This window comes from Scleropages formosus, chromosome 9, assembly GCF_900964775.1.
Source record: "Scleropages formosus chromosome 9, fSclFor1.1, whole genome shotgun sequence".
NCBI lineage: Eukaryota > Metazoa > Chordata > Actinopteri > Osteoglossiformes > Osteoglossidae > Scleropages > Scleropages formosus.
The window spans coordinates 11,858,540-11,884,052 of NC_041814.1; the positions used below are offsets into that span (position 1 = coordinate 11,858,540).

Here is a 25,513-nt window from a genome sequence, read left to right on the forward strand (position 1 = left end):
AATCATACATGCTGCTGAAATATGATGCGTTAGTCTCACACAAAGGTCAGTAAAGCAGACTCCAGTACCGTGATCATCACTTCTTTTTTTTTCAACCAACTGGGGACTTCTCAAAAATGCTCCTTGTCATTTCAAATTGTAACGTGTGCAAAATTCCACATCCATTTTTTGTTTTTAACCGCAATTCTGCTGTACTTTTAAAACAAAGAGATTCTGTTGCCTCTTCGCAGCTTCGAGCTGGGGCACAGACAGCCAACAGGGGCAGCTCTATTTTCAGAGGGCCTGCTGTGCTATTCTGGCAGGAGGGTCTGGCCGTGGGTCCGGACAGAGGAGGGACAAAGGAACCCCTTGTCCTGCAAAGCCGAGCCCCGTCCTGCAAGGGGCTGTCCTGCAGCATTCCCTAACAAACCACAGCCATGTTTAGACCCTTTCTTTCACGAATATTTCCTTTTTCACTCCTCCTGCCAATAACTTGGGCAGATTTAGAAACTAGGAAGCTGGTGGAGATCTGTTCTTCAGATCTGACCAGAGGGCCCTCTTAAAACAGTAACAGAAGGCAAAGAGAGCAGGAAATGCCAAACAACATCTGTGGCTAGGGTCTCCTCAAGACCCCAACTTTCCATGTAATATCCATCTACAGAACGAGCACAATGTTGACAGGAGGTCATCCAAGGCACTGTCAAAGTAATACTGACTCTCAAACATTCATGCAACAAAGTCCGCAACAATTTAGATTCAACAGATTATTTAACGCCAATGTGTATAGCTTCCTTCTGCACGGTACATATGGTCCAACTCAAAATAGGTAACTACATCTAGCCGGCTCCTTCAGTTGTGTATGAAGAACAAATGGAAATCAGCAGGAGGAGGAGGGAAACCTAACCCCCACACCCGAGGATCAGTTTCACAGCTTGAAATGTTAACTCAAAGGACTTCAACTCAAGATTGGTAGGCGAGAGCTGAAGAAGCTCAGTTTCATCTACTGAAACCGGAGAAGTGTTGACGAGTCTCTCCAGACCCCCTACCCACCCCTGTGGGCCATGTCCCTGACAGTCCAGACAAAACATCAGCTGCCATATTCATAGTCCATGATAGCATTTAACAAGGGACAGCCCAGACAGGTGCATATGAGGCCAGGGTTGGTGGCACTCAAGCTAGCTTATTTTTTTTTTTAAAAAAAAAAAAAAAAACCTGTTTACAGTTTTCAATGAATGTCCAAGTGCTGCAATGGGAGAAGTGGTTATCCGATAGATATCGACAGTGCTGAATCAGTTATCCGACTGATCTTCATCAATTACATATTACGTCCTACACATCACATACCAATTTTGACCTAACCATGGGAACCTGCTTTAAAAGTTAGATGTTTAATAAAAATAGCGTTACAATGATTTACTCCCTTCATACAGCCAAGAAATTTTGTGAAGCAGTTAAGGGTCCTTTTGACTGCAAGGAAAAGCTCTAATCAATATGCTATTGGTCACCCCAAATCTATAATAAAAAAAGAAGAATCTCAGCTGAAAGTAATATGAGATATAGTTCCATAACTAGAGCGCATGTCCATTTTGAATGGAGCTCACGAAGGCCAACAAGGTTCCTCTTGAGCAACTCTAGTCATTTCCTGGTGGCTGAAGACGCATAGTGTTGTGACCTGCAGGAGAAGTCAAGCATCCGTACGGTTTTCATCCATTTCCGTTGCATTGTCCACATGCCTGCCACCTGCTACGCTAGTGAGTCTGGAGTCATGCAGCCATGCTAGTGTTATAAAAGCCATCCCCAACACCTTAGAACCGATACCGTACAACGACAGAACCGTTTCCTCCAGACCTTCACGGGCCTCGTGCTCTGCCAGACAGCAAACCAATTCCAAAAGTGCCAGGGATTAAGGTTGCTGTTGAAATATGAATGTAGATTAATTCAAATAGGGTGGCATTTCAAATGGCAGTTATTCGTCAGTTCTGCAAAATAAATGAGCCGCTGGACAAAGCCCCGCGCCCAGCAGGCACCTGGATCACAGAAGTACAGAGATGTTCGGTAAAAGCCATTGATTGACAGCGGTATCATCCGCTTGAACTAAGTGTCACAGAGAGACTCACACAGCATGTCGACAGACACTACGGAGGATTATAACCGCTCGCCTAAGCTGGACTGTTGAGATGAGGATGCGAAATGTTGCTCGCAGTTCATCGCCGCGATAGCAAGAATTACTGAAAGGATAGTTTATCCTAACAAACAATGCCGAGACTGTCTTTGATGTAAAATAACAGGAAATTTTGTTGAAGGGCTGTTATGAGAACCGTTAGTACTGTTCATCTGAAAGAGTAACCGCAAAGTCAACACAGCCAAGGATTTCTGAAACAAACAAATTCCTTTCATAACCAGAGATAATGTGGAAATAAACAGCATCTCGGTACATTAGTATTTCTGCACTTAGAAGACTGTCGCCAAATTGAATCATTCAATTTTTATTAACGCGACCAAAGGGTGTACGATCTTCCTTTTGGATTTATTTGCACCTAAGAAAAGCCTTCATTACAAAAAATGTGCATAAAGGTTATCTGTGTATATATATACCCACCCACCCATCCACATCCACACACACACACAATTTACCACCTCGCAGACTTTTTATACGGTGTTTGCAAACATCAGTTGCATCATCAGAAGGTGCTGCTGCAGCAGGTACCACTGCGGGCGAGATTTAAAGGCACTTTTTTTTTCAACTGTCTACACATTGTGTTTTCTATGTGATGTGTATCACTTTGGAGAAAAACACCTGCTAAATGAGTAAATGCAAATGTAAGGCATTCAATGAGACAGGTCCCGGTTAAGTATTTTCCTTAATGCAACCTACAACACGTAACGACTGCGCGTATGAGAAAATGACAGAGCCACAATAGTTGCATGAAAGAACAACACAAGCACTTTCTCACAGCGATTTTATATTTATTTAGCGGACACTTTTCTCCAAAGCAACTTCCAAGGAACTCTGCGTAGTGTTTTCAGCCCACACGCCTTATTCAGCAAGGTGACTTACACTGCAGGAGGGAACCAGAGCACACCCAAAGGGAGAACATGTAAACTCCACCTGAGCCGAGTGGGGAATCAAACCCATGCCCTCTCGCGCCACCCAGATTCTGTGAGACAGCAGCGCTACTCACCGTGCCACCATGCCACCCACAGCAACGTGGGTGCTTTCATGACACATTATGTCCATGTTACCAAAGCACAGTTAGGTAGGGTTAGGTGTTCGGCCTTCCTGAGAAAATGGAGGGACCAGGCATGATGAATAGCTGAACCTGCTGGTAAAGTGTAATGTCTGGTTGCTGAGCAACATTGCCCTCGTACGACAAACAACAATTATGTCTGTCGAGCAATTATTGCACCCTATATAAAAGACGTGGTAAAAGTTCATTACAATTTCTAAAGTCTTTATTTACAAAACTGGTGATGGTACATAGACTTCGTATTCTTTTTCGGTTCATTGTTCGCATTGTGCCTCGGTATTATCACCATCGCACCAAAACAGCATATTTAAGTGCAATTAAGACATTGCAAACCTCGCAGGTATTATTTTGCGCGGCAATTTTAAGTGCATTAGCTCATCGTACCGCCGCGCTCACTTTCACAGCACTATAAACGGCAGACGGCGTAAAGCCTGATGTCTACGAAACATGCGCTGAAGCAGGAAGCAGCGCGCAGTACCTGGAGCTGTGTTCCTCGCAGCTGGGTTCTCCGCCGCCGACTTGCACGCGAACATCTGCCTGCGCAGCTGCGTCGGCTCCGTGGAATGCGCGGCAATCGCTTGGCTCGCCTCGCCCCCCGGGCCAGCTCGACACACGTCGGCACCCTCCGGTCCAGCGGGAGAGGCTCCCGCGGCCCCGGCCGAATCCCCGGCGCTTGCTCTCCTCCGCGGGGCCTGGAGCACCTCTGGCTCCTCATCCTCAGGGATGGGGTTGTACCAGATCTCGCCTTCATCGTCCGCGTCGTTCTCCTCAGCTGAATCCACGGCTTTGGGAGCCGGAGAGCTCCTGGCATGTCCCGCAGTGCGGGACACGCTCACATGTAGGCGTGGCGGTTTGGGAGGCGCTGCCTGGGGCACGGTGGAGTTTACCTGGAAGCACTCCGAAGGAAGGGCTGCGGGGACGGCCACCTGGCCGTGACCGCCGTCCGACCCCACCGCGGAAGGACCATCCTCTGCAGCGTGACCCTTCCCAGAGCTCTGCTGGAGCCAGTTTCGTTTCTTGGAAACGGTGATGGTGTTGAGCGAGGGCCGGGAATCGTTCGCCCTGCCGCTTCTGACCTCCGCGGATGCCGCGCTGCGGCTGTGAACATTTTCAATCAGAGCTGCAAAAGAGAACAACTCAAGTCTTGAAACGGGACAGGGACGCTCGCGCGACGCTGCCGTTACTGGCGAGAGACATCGGCTGGCATCTCGAACGCTTCTTTCGATCACAGGTGAAAAGCATTAAGAAACTTCCAGGCAATGCTAACCTCGAAGCCCGCTCAAAAATTAATCGGCCCGTTTCATCACCTATTACGCGAAACTGTGCACATCACCAGCTTTAGTACTTCTAGAAGAGTCCTCTCCAGTTAAATTCCCCCCATCGAAACACAAAAGTACTCCCAGCTAACTCTTTGACACAGATTTACTTAGCATTGCCTGGGAATTACCTTCTTTAAATTCATTTACATAACATACTGCAGTTGTATCATGAAACATGGTTTTATTCATGTTTGTTACATGCAATGCAATAAACACACACACATTTTCTGAACTGCTTGTCTCATACAGGCTCGTGGGGAACCAGAGCCTAACCTGGCAACTCAGGGCGTAAGACTGGAGGGGGGAGGGGACACACCCAGGACGGGACGCCAGTCCATCGCAAGGCACCCCAAGTGGGACTCGAACCCCAGACCCACCGGAGAGCGGGACCCGGTCCAACCCACTGCGCCACCACGCCCCCCGTGCAATAAACGTTTTTATAAAATATAGATGCAAAAACAACCAGAATATTCTGTGAAAATCCCGTTTTGGTGTCGGATGCTTTCCATTCAGTCATAAAACCAATTAATGCACACACTCATTAACACATTGCGTTATGCTTTATTCTCAGATTTTTCCACAAGGTCTAAGGTTATAGTCTACTAACTAATCATACATTATAAGTAATACACTGGTGATATTTTCTGAAGTACAACTGATCTTATGATTAAATGGTTTTTGTCCCAAAATGCTCATGTTGTATTTCAACAAAATTTTTCATAAAAACTACTGCAAGGATACGAATTTGGATGCACAACTTGTCTAATCAATAAGTAGCCGAGACCGGACGAAGCTGCACACGTCACCGCGAAAAGTACCAGGACCTGTTTTTTGTTTTGCTTCATTTCTTCTGCAGCAAATGCTAACTTACAATTACGTACTGCAAACCTCTGGCACACTTCAGAAGCACAATTTTGTGGGGATAACTTCCTGACTAAGGAAACATGTGAATTGAGGAAAGGAAAAAAAAAAAAAAAAAAAAAAAGTTGCGCAAAGCACAAGGAGGACTGTCGACTCTGAGAGGGATAAAGTTCACATCCGCGGTAAATTGGAGGAAGAAAAACAGAGGATGAGAGGAAAAACGGCCAAAATATGATTTCAAAGTGAGCAAAGTAAGTCGTGATTGAGCGAGGAGCGCCGGCTGTGCCCTGCGCAGCGCTCTGCTCGGCTTCGTCGGGTGGCCGAAGGTCCCCGACCGACCGCGTTGAGGGATGCGCCGTGCGGCCGAGACTCTGTGAGGGAAGCCATCGGATCGGTGTGTCCATGTCTGGGGACAGCGCTGCCGCGCAGTAGGATGCAACCTACCGTTGCCAACCAGAGACGCACGATCAAGCTACAAACAAGTGCATTATTCATAAATGCAGCACAGTCAAAAGTTTGAGTACACCTGGGCAATACTAGCCTATATCACTGGGCATTGCTGAAGGGCTGGCAAGATTTATGGCAGGATTTCCTGCTCAGACATGTTAACTGAAATCCAAATGTGAGGAAAATAAAATTTCCAGTAAGTGTACTCAAATCTGTGTGTGTATAGTGCTCATAAGTATGTGAACCCTATAGGAATGCTCATTATTCTTGTAGAAAATCTACATCTTAAATGTTAAAATAAACTTAAACAATTAATGAATGACTATGATTTACACCCCTGATTCTACTTGCCTTAAGCAGCGCAACTTGGGGTTCACTTATTTTTGCACCTGCACCACTTCCGTTTTTCTACACGCATGAGTTCCTGTAAACGAACATATGGAATTGGTCATCACGTACCTATTGTGTCGGATGAGAAGGACTGCTTCTCATCCAATAACCCACACACACATTTTCGGAACCGCTTGTTCCATACGGGGTCGCGGGGAACCAGAGCCTGACCCAGCAACGCAGGATGTAAGGCTGGAAGGGGAGGTGACGCGCCCAGGACGGGACGCCAGTCCATCGCAAGGCACCCCAAGCGGGACTTGAACCCCAGACCCACGGGGAAGCAGGACCCAGGCCAATCCACTACACCACTGTGCCCCCCCTCATCCAATAACCATTTTGTGGTAAAACTAAGGGACACTAGGGGTTCACATACTCTCTTTCAAGGAGCACCGTATAAACAGAAAAAGAACTGTTACTTGGTACACTCAGTTACATCCAAAAAAAAAGTTTTTTTCTCAACAGCTGGCAAATTGTATTACAGCCAGCATTTATTTCCTGAGAGCTTGTTTTTTTTTTTCTTATGATAAATGACTTCAGATGATCACAGAGCTCACGACAAGGTGATGTGAGGGCAAAGACAATAGTGAACATTATCCTTTTTATTGAGCGTTTACAAGGTACGGCTTTCAAGACGAACAGGAGCTTTAAGCGACATCAATAATGTCTCTTAAGATATCAAAGAAAGAAGAGGCCGTGCAGGATTCTGCCCCGACACGTCGAGGAAGGGTCACAGCGCCGTGTTGTTGGATGCACGCTCCATCCGAGACTAAATCTTCGGCGCATTAATCATTAGTTCTCCTTTCCGAACGGAAACATTCTACAAACTCAACCTAAATTACAGAGCGACAGAAGCATTTCACTAAGGCACTGCGATCGGGTGATAATTAACTCTCGGCACCGCAATGAAGGGCCTTCGTTTCTGCTCAAACCAGGATTGGATGTTCCCTCCGAGCAATAAAGTAAAAGGATGTAATAACACGGCCGTACTTCACCGAGTGTACGTTAAGCGACAAAGTCAGCCTGATTACTGTAAACTTTTTTTTTTTTTGTTTAGTTTTTCTGGAAGCAGAAGTGGCTTCATCAAAAACAAGTCATCCGGTTAAAGCCGAGAAGGAAAATCGTGACGAAAAATAAACAGTTCTCCTCCAAGCTCCGTACGCCGTGTTCCGGAGAAAATAAGAGGAAAGGGGACAGCGGCGCTTCTACAGGTGTGTCGGACTCAGAAGAGTTGAGCGTGAGTGTTTGCGGTGGATGGAGTCATGGAGTCACACACAGCAGGCAGCATCGGGGCAGCGACCGTGCCGCCACAACGCGTCCCTCTACCGCGTGTCAAGTCAGGGCTGTGTTCCCAGTGCCAGTTGCCGTTATTTTTTTAACGGGTTCGGAGATAAATGTGTTAGTATGATGCATTCGGGGGACAACGCGGTTGTTTCTTCAAAAGAAGAAGAAAGAAAAAAAAAAACCCTTGCCAAGTTGTGGCACTGATTTCCTGCACCCCAGTTCGAAACAATTCATGTGGCTTGACTGCTCATTTGTTCCCCCCTCCTAGAGAGGGATGTTGTCACGTCCACGCCCGCAGCACAAGCAACAACACCTGACTCCGCACTAACTCATGAGTAATCACTCACCTTATAAAGACCCTCTTCAGCTCCCGTACCCCTAGGGACAACCGCCCTTTCCCGTGACACTTCGTTCACAAGCATCGCTAGCTCTTCGTTCACGTCCTCCGGTTCTTGACTCTTCGCTTCGTTTCCCGAGCACGTCCACGGATCCTCGTTCCTGTCCCGTTCGCCGTTCGACCGACCCTTCGCTAAGTCCCCCGACCTCGTCCGTGGATCTTCGCTCTGACCCTGACCGCCTATCGACCGACCCCTCGCCTGTCCCCGACACCGAAAACTTGCCTCATCCCTCATCTCCTGACAAACAACGCTGCACTTGGGTTCAGCCATCCCGGCTCCCTGTGTTCCGCGTGACAGATGTTGAACCCCCCCCCCCCCCGCACAAAAAAGGGACTGTTTTGTTGTACTTGAGAGGTCTCACAAACTTGCTGGTAAACACACACACACACACGCTGACTGAAACCGCTTGTCACGGGCAGGGTCACAGCGAGCCAGAGCCTAACACAGGGAGCAAGGCTGGAGGGGGGAGGGGACACACCCAGGACGGGACGCCAGTCCATTGCAAGGCAAAGCGGGACTCAAACCCCAGACCCGCCAGAGAGCAGAGACGGGCCAAACCCACTGTGCCACCACACCCGCATTACTGGTAAACTCTGCAGCTTTACTGCAGTCCAACGCAGTACGACATCGGCGACAGCGACGACCTCACTGCGGACCCCCTCCTGCTGAAAGACAGCGTCTCATTTCCCTCGTCTCTCTCGCCGCCCTGGTTACTCCGCCGGCACGTCCGAAGCAAGGGTGCGAGACCCGGCTTGTCCACCGCAGAGTGCCCAACCTTTTCCTGCCAAGGGCCGCAGTTATTAACGCGAACCGATTCGAGGGCCCCGGGAACGAAATCGTAGCCATAAAATCACAGCATGTGACACACTGAATCTTAAATGTCTAAAATGAAAAAGCGATCGTTTCGCTGTATTTCATTTTGGCGCACCGTACGTTCGACTGTGTGTTTAACTGTATCGGTAAAAACACAGCCGTAACCACGGTATTAGCGGAACTGTGTAGTAGTTATAGTAGGTGCAGAATATAGTAATTTTACAAAACGGTCTTGTGGCCCACAGGCAGCCTCCAGGCCACATATTGGACCCCCCCATTTCCAGAGAGTATGGTGCCAAGGTCAGAGCTCACACACACACACACACACACACACACACACACACACACACACACACACTCCACTTCCTGTTTCGTAGAAACGCAATCAGAAAACCATAGATGAGAGATGTTTCACCGTGTGATTAACGTGCCATTCGCACATTTTCATTTGCTTGTGGTGGACTGCCATCGCACAACAGGAAGCGAGTAGCTCTAAGCAAGCTTCTCGCCACATACCAGGAGCATGTTCTCGCCTGTAAGGCATTCCACGCTGTAAGTAAAAATTTACTACCGTCGCCTCCTCCTCCTCTTCACATTCAGAAACGGATAAACAAATAGGGAAGGAAGAGAGCCGCCGACACATCCGAGCGCCGTAATGTGCCAAGAGGATCGTGACCCCAGTGTAAACACAAAGGCACCTAACAAAATTCTATCCTCATTGAAAGTAAATGATTCATGTACAATACTATAGGGTGAAAGAAAAAAAAAAAGTGTCTGAAACTGCTTGTCCTGAGCAGGGCTGTGGCAAATTGGAGCCAAACCCAGCAACACAGGGTATAAGGCTGGAGGGGGAGGGGACACACCCAGGACGGGACGCCAGTCCATTGCAAGGCACCCCAAGCGGGACTCGAACCCCAGACCCACCGGAGAGCAGGACCCAGCCAAACCCAATGTGCCACCGCATCCCCCTTCAAGATGAAAACGAAAGCGCTAATTAAAGTGATAAATTTTCTCTTGAAATTGAGGAGCTAGTTAAAACTGCGTGGAGTTAAAAGAAACAACCGAAGCAACCTTCACCCTTGACACCATAAACATGCCTACATCGAAAAGTTTGTGGTTTATTAAAATACGAGCTACAGAACTAATGAAACGAATAGGAATCGGAATCTCGGTCCGCATTCTGCGATAATCTTTTGAAATTTCAACAATGGCTATGAATGATTTCTTGCGGTCAGACTGTAGGGAAAAAGTCAAAGGGAATGGTCTCACTCCGCGAGCTGCCTAATCAGTTGAAACTTCACTGGGTCTGAGAACTTTCTAAATGTCTTGGAAGCAACTGCTTTTCACTGCCCCCAGAATTTTCTGAAAAGCATTTTCTGGGTGCATTATACGTTCAAAAAAAAAAAAAAAAAAAAAAAAAAAAAAACCGAGACTGAACACCATTGTCAGAACAATAACGCTTACTGTGTCGAATTAACTATTTTCACAAATGAAATATCTATACCATTGGCTATACCTTCAAGCGACAGACGGTCACTGAAGGATTCGGATAAAGCATCTGATGAAACGTAATTCTTCAATAAGAAAATTTTCGGAATATTTAATTAAATTAAATGATTTTTCTTAAATATTTTGGAATATTTGAATTTGAATATTTTGAATTTTTTGGAATATTGAGTTTAATTTGTTTAATGATAATTAGCAGCTGTATAAGAATTATCAATCATTAAATATTAATCAAACAGCACAGTGGGCTTTGCATCGTTCACATTTATTACTTATTTAGCAGACACCTTTGTGCTCGGCCACTGACAGTTTTAGGGCTGCAAGCTAAGTGATTTATTGACCGCACTGACAGGAACAGTTCATACTAAGTACCTTCCTCAAGGGTACAACTGACAGCACAGCAGGATTCGAACCAGGAACCTTCAGGCTGTAAGACGACAGCTCCAGCCCCTATGCCAGCTGCTGTTTCGCACCCAGTGCGAACAAGTGGTCCCACCCCCACCCCCCATCATCACCTGAAGGTTTACATTCTTGAAAGAAATCTTCTGTCTGAGGTGCCAAACAAGCAAAGGCAGACAGTTGCGCGGCAAAAACAAAGCTGGCGCTCGCCTGGCGGTGTGGCATCGCAGTCAAGCGTGTCAAACAGGTGCCAGGAAGGCGTAAATGTCCTTCCAACCGCGATCGCATGAGCTCACCGGTCCTGGATATCGTGGCGTTCGCTTCTGTGACAAATGCCACAAAGGAAACGCTCTTCCCTCGTATAGCTATGGCGGAGCAATAGAGTTCCCATCACTTATTTAAAGGATCTAAACTACACACACACACCTTCTGAACCGCTTGTCCCATACGGGGTCACGGGGAACCAGAGCCAAACCCAGCAACACAGGGCGTAGGGCCAGAGGGGGAGGGGACACACCCAGGACGGGACGCCAGTCCGTCGCAAGGCACCCCAAGCGGGACTCGAACCCCAGACCCACTGGAGAGTGGGACCCGGTCCCACCCATTGCGCCACCGCACCCCCCATCTAAACTACATCAATGGCTATTATATTTCAGATCAGTGCGACACTTCTGCCATTACGTGAAGGCGTACGGTTTCGTGTCAAAGTATTTCTTGATCCTCCTGGTGACAGGTCGGAGAGGACGCTGTCAGACCCATCGTGGGTTTCACTGGCAGATCACCAGTAGCGGCACACGGTGAAGTCCGCAGTGACCGGTCTTGCTACGGTCTGGTCCCTGCTAGCCAACTAAAGCAATGTTAGTACACTAGTTACTACTGCGCACACACACACACACACACACACACACACACACACTGTACACATTGTACAAAATACTTAGTATTAACAAAATTAAGATTTCATTTACAAATATCAGCTTTTCAGGTAATTTTGAGAATTGGACCTTTTGACTGATGTATTCAACAAATTTTACCTTGTTTTCACCTAACAAATTTTGAAACCCATAAAGAAAAAAGTTAAAATCAAGACCAACATAAACACCTTACACTTACGGACCACCGCTACTACCGAACTGAGGATATTGAGCAGAAATACACATTTTTCTGTTCACGTAATAATTGAGTACAATAATTAATAAATACGGCATAAAAAAATCTCTATGATTCACAGATAAACCGTGTATTAAATCACATCATAGATGTCAGCATATAGAAGAAAACCTATCACATTTGAAATATGAACAAAAGCACTGAACAAAAGTAATTAAAGCTATCTTCGCGGAAAGTAATTACGGTACTCCAAACTAATAACTAATTTTACTCCTCAACTTCACAAGCAAGATTTAGAAATGGTTCTCATAGGAAACTGGTCGTGGAATAATTAAAGCGGCATCTTTGACGCAAAGCAGCTTGTCATTTATGTATCCATATGTCAAGCTTTTGTGTCTTTTTCTTCCCCCCTTTCGTGCAACAATCGGAACAAAATTCCCAGTCACGCAATGGCCCGCACTATCCCTGGAGCTATATTCTATAACTATACCCTTTACACAACACCCCCCCGAAACAAAGTGTGAAAAGCCTCCAGAATGCATTTTTAAAAATTGTACAAAATACTTAGCATTAACAAAATTAAGCTTTCATTTACAAATATCAGATTTTCAGGTAATTTTGAGGATTGGACCTTTTGACTGATGTATTCAACAAATTTTGCCTTGTTTTCCCTAACAAATTCTGAAACCCATAAAGAAAAAAGTTAAAATCAAGACCAACATAAAAACACCTTACACTTACGGACCACAGTTTTTTTTGCTCCATTTTACTTGGGTATTAATTTAATAATTCCACTTAGCGCACAGTAAAATAATCTCACAAGCCACACGCAGACATTTTTCTGTCTTAAAAGTTAAGTTTCAAGTTAAAACCATCTAGTTAATCATTTAAAACAGCCACTTCTCACAAACGCTTGTGATCCAGAACGAAAGTCAGGTTCAAGCACACGCCGCATTTTCGCCCTCCCTTATGATATAACTTACCTGGATAACTTAGGCAGGGGCGGCATTAATTTCCCACGTCTTTTAAATGGTCAAAAAAATAGCGCGGCGAGCGAATAAGAGATTTCACCTGCACGGGTCACCATCGTTCTGCAAGCGATCAGCGTTGTTTTTAACCTCCGTTCCTTTTCCGACGCCGCTCCACGTGTAAAGGGTACAAGACAGAGCACCTGGTCCAAACGCCGCAGAAACAAATTAGTCCAAAATCCAGATCAAGAATCCTGCGGCCTCAGGCGGGCAATTCATTCACCTAACAAGCTCCACGTAACACGTTACGGTGCCAGTAACCCCCCCCCCCCCCCCCCGCCGTCTTCATTTGTGCTTCAAATTTCCAGAGGGCACACAAACTGATGCAGAGTCAAAAACCAAACACTGTCAAAAACTGTATAGAAATCCTCATCCTTGACACAACTAACCACAGGCCGTACCGACTACGCAGTCATCTAAATTTAGTATGGATACGGTATTATGAGAGGAACTCAAAAACATGTTTGGCTCTAATACCAAGCTGAATTCTGAAGCCTTTCATCACATGAAAGAAAACTTTCTGTATATAAGCAGAGAGGAAACAAAGTCAGCAAACAACAACCAACCTGCAATTTCTACTCTTTCGTACAGGATCCACATAAAGACAAACACATACACACATAGAAGTTGGGGGGAGGGGGGGGGGGGGGGGGGGGGGGGGGGGGGGGTGAAGCTACAAAATCGAGATTCATACCACACTGAACTTTTGACATTCCCGAAATGGATCGGTAGTTCGGTAGAGTTGCCCCTGAGAGGCTGGGCAGCAAAATCTCCAAGCAGACCTGCGGGGAAAAAAAAAAAAAATCCATAACCGTTCCCTCATGGGGGGAGGAGGCGCAGTGGGTTGGACCGGGTCCTGCTCTCCAGCGGGTCCGGGGTTCGAGTCCCGCTTTGGGTGCCTTGCGACGGACTGGCGTCCCATCCTGGGTGTCCCCCCTCCCCTTCCAGCCCTATGCCCTGTGTTGCCGGGTTAGGCTCCGGCTCCCCGCGACCCCGTATGGGACAAGCGGTTTCAGATGATGTGTGTGCGTTCCCTCATTTCATTCATAGAGAGGAACTCAAAGAGGGTACAAAAGAATTAAGCGGCACGATCTCCGCTGAGAAAAAAATGTGTCGGGGAAAGAAGAGCAAAGCAAGCGGCAGCGCTGCTGTACATGTGCGTTTTTCTCATTTTAAAGACGAGAGCGGGGACGTTTCCCGGCACGGCATGCTGCCCACCAAACCGCTCCAAGGGCACCGCGGAGCCGGAGGCCCGACCGCCCGTCTGCAAATAGATGCCGATGGTGAAAAAGTTCATTGCTTGTGTGCAAATTGAGGCGGAGGCTTCTGCAGTGCGAAGGCTGAAACAGTTTGGCCAAACTGTCAGAGCCAGGTCAACAGTTGTCTCCTCTAAACAAACAAGCGCCAGCTCTCTGGGTCAAGCGCTCCTCTCAACGCCGATAGGGAGAGCAAGTTCAAACAGCAAACCCTGACCAGTAACTGGGGAACACTGCTGCTGACCATAGAATATTTTGCAATGCTTTAATTGTCATGAAATATGCTGGAAAATTACCAAGTGATAATGGAAAGACTTCAGAAAACAAAACGCGTCGTTTCCGAGTAGCCAAATCGATGTCCGTGGCATCCGAGGGATCGACCAGCCCAAGATGCACGGAACTCACCGTTCCCGTCACCCCAGTCTTTAATAATGCACAGCATTCTGATTTTTTTACACAGAAAACCATTCGTTTCATGATACAAATGCTTGCGATCACGGCAATTACAAGACCGTCACACCTTCAATACGTATTTCCAGCACCCAAAAACAAACAAACTTGATGGAGTGTGTTAGTAGGTCACCAGCTACGGCATCACCCTCACCACGAATCGACGAAACGGTGTTAAATGGATCTACGTTAGTGTGGATGACAAAGGCTCCCACCACCGGGTAGAAGAAGCACCAGTGAGAAAAGCAAAGAGTCCAGCCATTCGACCCCTTTGCTTCGCAGTCAGAGGAGTCGCCGGTCTTTAATGGGAGATGGTAACGATCGAGGGTCGAGAGAGAGCGGATCCTGTCGCCACGCTTGGCGGCGTGCCTACCTGACTGCTGAGCGCCCTGGCAGGGAGCCGCGCTTTTGCTTTCCTGCGTGCCGGTCGTCTGGCCAGTTGACTTTGTCCTGTCTGCGAGCCCACGGGCAGAGCGCGGGCCCAACGAGCCGTGGACGCGCGGAGAGGAGCCCGCTATGCGCCGCTTCATCTCCGAGGAAAGCACGCGGCCTTTGTGCATCCACTCCTGCATCTTGTTCACCGTCACCCCGTGGGGCTTGGCCGAGACCCCCGGGGACCCATTCAAATCGTGCTTGTTGCCTTGAGTTTCCGCATAATCGGATGAACCGGTGAGGCTGTTGACGGAACCGCCGCTCTCGTTTAGCAGGCCGTTCTCTTGATGGAGCTCGTCGCCGCTTATTCCGCCCCACGTCGCCCGGGTCTCGGGGCCGTCCGTCGCCGTCGCCCCTCTCAACTCCCTGTCGCCGCAAGCCGTGGCTCTTCGAGAATCGAGGCTTTTCCCGCGAATCTGACATACGGGGTACCTGATGGCGCCATCGCTCAGAGGCCTCGGCAGCAGGGCCTTTACCCGCGCGGCGCCCAGGTTCTCGGAGCTCTTGCTAAAGAGGCGGTTCCCGAGACGGGGACCCTGCGCTCCGGTGCAACTCAGCAGCAAGGAGTCCGTGTCGGACAGCCGCCCGGGGCTGTTCTTCCCCGAAGACCACGCGTCACTGTCTACGGCCCTGGCAGACGACCGCGAGCACACGCTGTCCCGAGAGCGACTGGAGGTGCTGTCGTGGTCGAAAAACCCGTTGACCCCAACTTGGCCGTCAAAACTGATATCCTGCATGGCGTTTATGAGTAGATGGTAGGCTTCCTTCAACTGCGTCCTGAGCCTGTCCGTTTCTACGGCGCTACCGCAGTTCCCCTGTGCGCTGCGCTGCGATCGCGTCCCATCATCATTACTATCCGGGTTCGAACTCCCGGGTTCGTAAAACGGGAGGATTTCGTTGTCGTAGTAATCGTCCTCCTCGCTGCTCGCTCGCTCGCCCACGTTCGCCTCAACTAGGTACTCCAAGTGCGTGGGAAAAACCATGGGCGACTGTAAACTAGTCACCTTCGCGAAGCCGTTCACCTTGCGCGGCCCCGAGCGATCGGGCGAAGCGTCGTAACTTTCGACGGTTCGGATCAAAACGTTTTCCTCCGCTCTACGACGCCCGGGCGAACAGCAGGGCTGAGGAGCCGGCCGACGGAGGAGGGGCTGCTGTTCGTGACCCGGTCCCCGCACTGCAACCGCGGCTCGGACCCCACGGGGCTCCACGAAACCTAAGGGGACCGGGTCTGTTCTGTCACCGGCAGTGGCAGCGGGGTTCCTCGGCTCCTCTGGGCAACTTTCACCCTTGAGCACCGGCGTGCACCGAGCACCTGTCCGCAGAGCCGCCGCGCCGCGCGAGCCGCGGGTCTCGCACGTGCCGAACCCGATCGAGTCGCCCAGGAAGAGCTTTCTCGGCACGACCGCGGCGTGTTTCCTCCGGTCGCACGGCCGCCCCGAGGAGCCGGCGACCGAACGCAGCTCGTGCCCGCGAGGAGCGCTCGCGTCCAGCCCGCCGCCCCCCCCGCTCGGAGGAGCGCGCCTTTGAAGTGAGACCCCCGGGGGCTCCTCATTAACCCGAGCCCCCCAGCTCAGGGGCTCTTCGCTGCCCCCAACACTCCCCCCGGTAAAGCCCATAAAAGCAAGCTCGCAGGGGAGAGACTCGCCGGCGGCGGACACCGAGTCCTCCCTGTGCTCAACCCCCCCGTTGAAAGAGCTCGCGTTACCCCACATGGTGTCGGGCACAACACCCAACTGGGTCACCGACATCGGCGCTCGCTGAGCCGGATCGGCCCGATTCGGCAAAGCGTTGCCTTTACCTTCTCCGTCCCCATTAGGCGAAACGCCGCGTCCGCTGAGCGCCGTCCCTTTCTTGGATCTCTTGCCCCGGAGTTTGGCCAGTATGGTCCTCCGCAGAGGGTCAGCCATTCCTCTCGGCCGCGGCGCCTCTCCGGCTTCAGCAGACGCGCGCGCACGAGCGGCGACCGGATTCGCTGCTCAGCTGCTGGGTGAGAAGCCCCGGGTGACCCGCGAGGCGCTCCATTCTCGGGTGTCCGCGCTCGCTCTCTCTGTGCTCCGCTAGCGGACTAGCACTAGCATGGCTGTGCGCGACAGTGCGCGCGTGTGTCTGTGTGTGTGTGTGTGTGTGTGTGTGTGTGTGTGTGTGTGTGTGTGTGTGCGTGCGTGCGCGCAGAGCTCCCGGAGCGCCGCTCGACCCCCTCCGCTCCCTCCCTCTGCTCGCAGCTCAAATAGTTGGAATAGTTTGTGGCGGAGGTGAAAGGCGAAGCCCGTTGCGCAAGCTCCGCTCTTACACACCTCCCCCGGCTCCTGCAGTGCTGCGCGACATCCCTTCTGTGCGCCGTGCGCTCGCGAGTCGCCATGAAGCGCTCGCGCGTGTACCCGCGCTCGTAAAGATGGCTCGCGAACTTCGTCGCGCTTCACGTAGCCGCGGCGCCCGGTCTATAACCCTGTTAAACTCAGTTTCTGCCTCCTTCCGCGTTGTATTGGCGAGGTTTTACGTGCGTTTTCATTCGATTCCAGCCTCGTTAGCTGAGGGGAACGTCGTCTGTCCGAATGAAACGTCCCCGGTTACGACTCTGTCTGTACAGTAGTTCTGCGTGAGAGTTCTGTGAGACTTGCTTTATGAGTGTGCGGTCGACATTACTGCGCTTGTAGCGGAGTAAAACGGGTGCAGCGGTTGTGGCAGACTACATATCATGCCTTGGTGAAGGTGTTTAACTTCACACTTTTTTAAAAGGCTAAACAGGAGGTGAGGAAACGTTGCAGGACAAGGTGAAAAAGAGCCGGATCCCGATGGCTTCCGAAGCTAACGACGTAGCCGAGCTCGCGTGCCACTTAGCGTATTCTAGTTCGTTTCTAACATTTTTTTTCAATCTATTCCATTGCTCTGTGACTTTCAGAGTCAAAGTTTGAAGGAGTTTCCCCCCCCTCTGTACCATGAAGTCGTTATGTGAAACACTGCGGCACGGTGGCGAAGAGGTAGCGCTGGTGCCTCGCAGCTCTTGGGCTCTGGGTCCGAATCCCTGAGTTTCCTCCCAAAGACGTGTGTTCCAGCTCAACTTATCCAGTTAAAATGTCCTTATTGTGTGATAAGTTGCTCTGTTGTATTTGTCAGTAGTGCATTGTGTCCCGAACTGCTACAGCTAAACTTCAGAATAATATAAAAATTAAAACTATTCATAGTAGTCAGAATCATTTTTAACAGTCAGACAATACAATCACTACTCATAAAGTGCTCAATCCATAAGGTATGAAACAAAATAACTGTAAATGGGTTCTTTTAGCAATGTCATCTTATAAAAAGATAAAGATACTATATCAATAGATTTTGTATGGATACTGTCGCTGTAAACTCCTCGGCAAACAATCCAACAAATGTCCGTTTACTTTTTTTTACTAACGTGTTAATGGACCGCCTCGCTATCCAGAATGTGCCTTGTGTCACGGCCTGTGTGTCTGAGATACGCTCTGGACCACCCAACCTAGCATTAAGACAAGCGGTTATGGAAACGGATGGGTGAATATATGTAAATATGCATGAAAGATTAGCTAAAGTGACTCCGTAGACTTTGCTGAATTGATCGGACCTTGAACAGCAAATACGAGAGGAATGAGAAGTTTTATATACAGCCTGGGTAACCAAGAGGGATCGTACACCACTGTTAAAGCGAGAGTGTGTATGTTTCCAACAGCTTCTGCCCCCCACCCCAGTGCCTGACCAGCTGTTACATTTCTTCCTTTAGCTGACACTTTTCTCCAAAGCATCTTACAACTATTTACCCATTTACACAGCTGGGTAACTTTACTGGAGCAATTTAGGGTAAATACCTTGCTCAAGGGCACTACAGCTGGAGGTGGTAATGAAACCTGGCACCTGAAGGTCCAAAGGCAGTAGCTCTAACCACTATGCTACCTACTGTTCCACACAAATCACATTGCCTTGGCAAGTAAGGCGTCAACATATTAGCTCTCAGTGACAATGTTACAAATAGCTGTAAATCGACTTAATCTTTTTTAATCTAGAATGCTCTGGAGGGGTGGGCAGCCACTGGCACTTTATGCTCCAAAGGTTTTTATTTCCCCCCTTGCCTTTCGGTTGGGAGTTTTTTTGTTATTTTCGTTCATGGTCAGTTTGCTTGCTTACAGCTTTAACAATTGCATAGTTATTGCAGTAATTTAATGTATAGTCGAGCTTTTATTTATATTATGTCCCTAATCCTTTGTTTGGGGCTCTGTATCACTGTTTAAGAAGCGCGGTCTATGGAAATGGATTGAATACTGCTCACGTCAACAGAATTTCCCAGAATCGTGGTATCAAAACCTACTGATGAAGGTAAACACCCGCTCTTGTGTTCACAATGTGACTGACACTGGTTACACACTCAAGTGCACTGTAAGCTGGTTTAGAGCAACAGCATACACCTGGTACTTGGAAGATAATTCCCTGAAACGAATTCGCAGTGGTATCCTGCTGTGCTGACGTCCAGGATCTGGCTAAGAGGATGAATGGGCGTCCAAAAACATTTATGTAACTCTTTACAGAGACCGTAAGGCTCTTAAATGGCTATTTATATGTGAGATAAATGTGGCCAGTGTACATTAAACCATGCAGCATTTTGATCTGACGGACAAAGGTACGCTATTTTGGTTATTCTCTTGGCTTCAATGGCTTCGCTGACACCGCAATCCCGGGCAAAGTGCAGACTCACTGGCTACATGGACGGCTCTTCTCAGGCATTCTGCAGAAGTTGCTTTGAAGCTCAGCTTTTCGTTATCCAGTAGCCGAGTTCCCTTCTAATAAAATGAACATCAGTGTGAAACAGACTATGTTTGGTTTTGCCTACCACACATCATTCAGCTGTGTTAATTTTAATCAAGGAGAAAAATAGATATTAGCCACTTTAAATATTATTACATCGTATGCGCAGTGGCGCAGTGGGTTGGACCGGGTCCTGCTCTCCAGTGGGTCTGGGGTTCAAGTCCCCGCTTGGGGTGCCTTGCGACGGACTGGCGTCCCGTCCTGGGTGTGTCCCCTCCCCCTCTGGCCTTACGCCCTGTGTTGCTGGGTAGGCTCCAGTTCCCCGTGACCCCGTATGGGACAAGCGGTTCTGAAAATGTGTGTGTGTATAATACACTACATATTTCATTTTCATCAGTTTACCATTCAGACATTTTAAAGGATCATATTTCATTAGTAGGAACTGAACGGCAACGCAAGGTTTTGATGATGCTCGGCACATTGTCCTCACCTATCTTCCGGTGACCTTTTACAGTGCAAACAAGGTAATGTGAGGAAATGTGTGAAATATAAAGGTGGGGTATGTTCTGGAGTCTGTGAAATTGTGGACTTTATTGCCTTGACAGATAAGGGTAACATTGCAATTTTTTTTAACCATCTTTTGATGGACTTGAGTCTAAAACTTTCAAAAGCCATGGGATGAATTTCTTAACATGTTTTACAGGGTGTGGCAGACAAACTCTCTTTAAGTGATCAAAACTGGAAGAAAACTCTGCTAAAACTGAATAAGAGCTCTACTGCCATTTTTGACAGGTTGTGATTTCTGATTGCTCTTGCTGAGAAGATGCAAAGTGGTCCTGACGATGATTGATGGTGAAGGTGACCGACATAAAAGAATACAGTATATGGCTGTTATACAAACGATTGGTTGCTAGAAAATGATCATAGCTTCTTCCAGTAGTGTTTAAAATGTCACTTTAAAATGTGTTTGAAGTTGTGGTTTTTACAAAGAGATTGTCCACACCCAGTTAGAAGTATTATTTGTCTGATGTTTCTGTCCAAAGAAATGTACAAAATTTGATTTTGTCCCGCTGGGTATTTTTACTGAATGAACTGAAGCTAAAATACATTGCTTTGTGGTACTGTGGAGTAGCAGGGCTGAAACTGGCAACCTTCCACTCACAAGGCCATGTCCTTCACTGTTATACTACCTGCCGCCCATACAGTGGGAAGATCCTCTTTTACTCAGGTTAATGCAGGAAGATCTTAAATTCACTGCAGCCTTCGTCAGGGAGGTGACGTTCGGGCAGGTAAATACCAAAGGCGTGTTCATCATTTAGTTCCTTAACCACGTCTTCATTGTTCGGTAATCTGCAACTCAGTTAACGTGTGCGGTTTATACTTTGTTATGGTTTCTGATTTTTTGGTAAAAAAAATATGTATATTTTATAGGTGTATTTTGCAAGTATTAAAAGTTAGTAATAGCCCCTCAGATTTTTTGAAAATGATTTGTTTTTTATTTTTTTGAATTTGATCACTAGTGTTAATGATACTAAAAATTTTATTTTTACAATATTATTTCAATGTTTCATTTAAAAATAAAACAATATTACTTTTAAAGACTAAGTTTAGTTTACAGCAGTTTTATGCTGTTTTATGTTTACATCACATTTAATAAAGCATATACTGTAAGTGCATGGATGTATAAATTTGTGGGAACGGGCTGCTCCGTTTATTCAACATGTTGGTCTTTTCATGAGATTAACGGGTCAATATTAAGTGTTTGGTAGTAGTCTTCCTTGGTCAAAGTCACTGAAGCCATGGTACAACTGTGCTTTTCACTGTGAAAGTGGGCAGGAAAGAGAATCTAGGGATGATGAGAATTTTTATCAACAATTCTTAATTAGCCGACTGCCAATCTTTCACAGAGTCTGCATTTCTAAATGAGGTTATATAACATCAGGATCAGGATTCAGTCACTATGAACTTTGGAAACAACCTCTTTCATTGGGCCTGGAAATTACGGTAGTACACTCTTCTCTGTTCTCTGTGTGCGGCAAACTTACGGCAACCTGAAGTGTAACAAATAAATAGATTATGACTTGTTTGAATGTTAAGACTCCTCATTTGACCGTAATTGTGGGTTAGGAGCTATACTTTTTTTTATTAAGAATTAATGAACTGTGCACTGTTACAGCAGTATCTTGTGGGCAATACAGAGAAGTGTAAAGGACACTATCAAAGAAATATTGGATTCAGTGGAAATAAGAGAAAATTAGATTGACTTGCTGCGTGTGAACATTAGAAAGTCTATTTTCAAGACAATATTTTGAGGAAAAAGATAAAAACATTGACCACATCCCTTTTTGTCACCAGTTTTTCCTTTTTCTATTCTTTTTTAATTCACAAGTATTGTAACCAATTGTCATATGCTGCTGTGAGTAATCTTTACCATTGAAAACACAGTACAGGTGGTACAATAGGCAAGTTATAGCACTTGTCACGTACGATCTCTCGTTGCGTTGCGTCCAACCAGCTTACAAACAAAAAAATATGCAGTATTGTAACCAATTACTAGGATTGAAAACTATTAGCTAGAAAAGGCCAAAGTAATTAGTTTTTTCTTTAAATAGGGGCAATATTCACTAACGATGAAGCCATGATGAGAATAGACTTCGCTGAAATCTCTGAGTAGAAAAAGAACAAACGTCACAGAACAAACGAAACGTCAAACCATAAAACGATATCAGCGAGCGGTCTTTTATAACAACAAAAACTACGGACAGGATACAAGACAGAACTGACCTTCAATTCGAAAACGATCTTTAAGCGATTTTAACTCAGCACTGACTCCTTTCTGCTGCTCCAGGTCCACCACATCCCCGTTGCTTCGTTTCCTCGTTCATGGCAGGTAATTGTGGTTAACTGCAAGAAGAGTGAAGACCGAACACACTGTGCTTCAACTGAAATATATACAGTGCTTCTTGAAAGTGTGTGAACCCTTAGTTTTACCACAAAATGGTTATTGGATGAGAAACAGTCTTTCTCATCCGACACAATAGGTGCGTGATGACCAATTCCATATGTTCGTTTAGAGGAAATCATGAGTGTAGAAAAACAGAAGTGGTGCAGGTGCAAAAATAAGTGAACCCCAAGTTGCACTGGTTAAACCAAGTAGGTAAGTAGAATCAGGTGTGTAAATCATAATCCTGTACTTATTTCTTGAGTTTATTTAAATATTTTATACAAGAAGCATGGCCACGGAAGGGTTCGCATACTTTCGAGCAGCGCTATATATGCCTGTGACAAATTAAAATATTATAATTTTTGCAGATATGATAGTAGCCTAAAATAATCAAATTAGTAGCTTCGTGTTAATTTTTTCAGCATTTTTAAAAACATTAAGCCTCAGAAATTTCATAAGCTATTTTTGGGATTGCCTTTGATGTTGGTCACACACAGTCAGTCACACATTTTGTGCCTCTTTCTTTTCAGGGAGGCCAATACAAAGTCTGTACTGATTGAATTTATTTTCTGTGCAAGCCCCAGCGCCCCCGGCACCCGCGTCCATGCGTCCCCCCCCCCCAACCCCTTAACCACTGCTTACCCCTGTGCCTCCACCACCTCGGATAAGCATCTGTTCCTGCTCTGGAGCCACGCAGACCCGACGCCTGTGGTGCGGACTGCCAGATTCGCCCCTGTCTATGCATCTATTTACAGGTCAAAGCCTGCAGGCCTTGAGAATAAGGGGGCGGGGGGTGGGGGGGACGGGGAGCACGGCACCCTCACGTACACTGCTTGCACTACAATCACAGCCCGCATATTCCAACCCAACCAGTTCTGCCAGCATTCTGTCTGTTGCTCATATACGTGGACAGTGTACTTGAATGTGTGCCTGAGGTCACCATGGAAACCCATCCTCATCTCCGGTGTCACTGCTGTCACCTGTTGTGTTGTACGTGTTCCAGCTATACAGCCTGTACAAGCGCTGCATTGGAAGGTGTCGGCTAAATGAATACGTGTAAGGTTATCCTTTACTATGTTCCCTCAACGTAAGGAAGTACACACATTTGCCAATAAATATGAATCAACATTTGTATCGATTTTTGAGACACTGAATAAACTTTGAGTTACCCCAAACATAATTCCTCGTGTCAAAGACCAACTCCTGTAACCGCGTTTTGCTGAATCGCAGGTGTAAAAACACGGGACGACGTTTTTGTGCCACTTTCCTTGCTCCTTATGACAGCGGGGCTTTGCTGGCTTCCGTTCAGGGATCGACCGTGTCTTTCGGAGGCCGTGCAGCAGCTTCGCTTCCATTGTTTATTCGCTCTCCTTAGTTAATGGCCCCGATCTTTTCAATGCACCCAGCAGCAAAATTTATGGCCTGCTCACTCCCTCAGGATGTAAATTAAGATGGATGAGTCAACACTGAGAATGCCGGTCATTCATTAGAGTACCACATATTCTCACGTCATCTAGAATACATATCTTTGCCTGAACTTCTGAAAAACTGAATATTCCCAATTTTTCTTTTCTCCTTAAAGGTTCCAGCAAATTAATGCAAATTGTTGCGCAATATATATGTCATTAATATATAATAATCTCTGTAACGCTGATATTGCTGTAGAAAAGTGCTCATTTTATTTAACAAAAGTGGATTATTACGATCTAGTGATAATTTGTTATGGTGAAATTACGTTACTGATTTTTTTTCGTACAGTTCGACTCCCTGTGAAACAAAGTCCTTTTTTAACCTTTTCTTTTCCTCTGAAAAAAGATGCTTTCATTTTGCCAGTAAAGACATGGCGGCTGCGAGAAAAGGGATACGAGAACAGACCTGTTACCACCATGTGGACAAAGGACCCATTCCCAAGTACCCAGTACTCTTTACTTCTACTTGTTGGCGTCCTCCAGCTGCTTCTGATGGACGGATCGCATTTATGCCTTTCTTCTCGAGGTCACGGTGAGCCCAAACTGCCATTTCCCTTACCTGCATCCTGGTTGAACTTTAGAACACGTTCAACATGTATCTCACGGGGCTCACACTCACTGACACTGTCTCCAGGCTCCTCACGTTACAAGCTCTCATTTACTGTACGCACGCAGGCTCTACTTTGCTGCATCCGCCAATGTCCTGTCAAGCAGGTGATCAAAACCTGAAATCCTTCCTCAAACAGCAATTGTATTTGTAATCACAGGGCAGTAAGTAGCATATTGGTTAGATTGACCACCTTGCAATCAAAAGACGCAGGTCCAAAACCCACCTCCTGCTTACTCTGAATTGCTCCAGTAAAACTTGCAGAGCTCTATAAATGGGTAAGTAATTGTATGTTGTTTAGTGTACAAATGTAATACTAAGTATACTCCGGAGAAAAGAGATAATCACTGTCATCTTATACTACGGTAAATGCATGTCTGTCTAATACTAATTTCAGGGGCTGTGAACACGTCCATGTCCTTGACAGGTTTGACCATAGTACCGGGTTCACACTGTGTCAATGGAGTAAAAAATGGACTGTTTACTTTGAAGGCACAGCTGCCTCAAGGGAGCAACTTGAGTGCGAAAGGTTAACAGTCACCTCCACCAAACATACTCTGTAATCCATAGCAACAGCTTTATACCCATAAAAGTACCATCTCCTTACCACATACACGTTTTCTGATTCAAATTTTTGTAAATGATCGTTTCTTTACTGCCGTGTACTCTAATCATGCAGTACATCCATTTCTTAAAAGTGCAGTTACTGCAGTTAACAGCCTTGTCTCAAATAGCTGGTTATATAGTTTGTTCTGCCCTTTGTATTTTGAGCACTTTTACCTTTTTCCCGCTCGCAGTAAACTTTGAAACACATTCTA

At 46.9% G+C, this 25,513-nt stretch overlaps 1 protein-coding gene across 1 annotated transcript in view; it reads right to left on the minus strand.

The window, feature by feature from the left end:
• LOC108923474 (rho GTPase-activating protein SYDE2-like) overlaps positions 1–17,168 on the minus strand; it is a 33,859-nt gene extending 16,691 nt beyond the window's left edge. Inside the window, exons 1-2 of the mRNA XM_029254813.1 lie at positions 14,859–17,168; positions 3,706–4,347 (exon numbers count right to left, since the gene is read on the minus strand). Of these exons, the coding sequence (XP_029110646.1) occupies positions 3,706–4,347; positions 14,859–16,824 (2,608 nt within the window). The 5' untranslated portion in view covers positions 16,825–17,168. The remainder of the gene's footprint in view (positions 1–3,705; positions 4,348–14,858) is intronic.
• Positions 17,169–25,513: the final 8,345 nt, after the last annotated feature.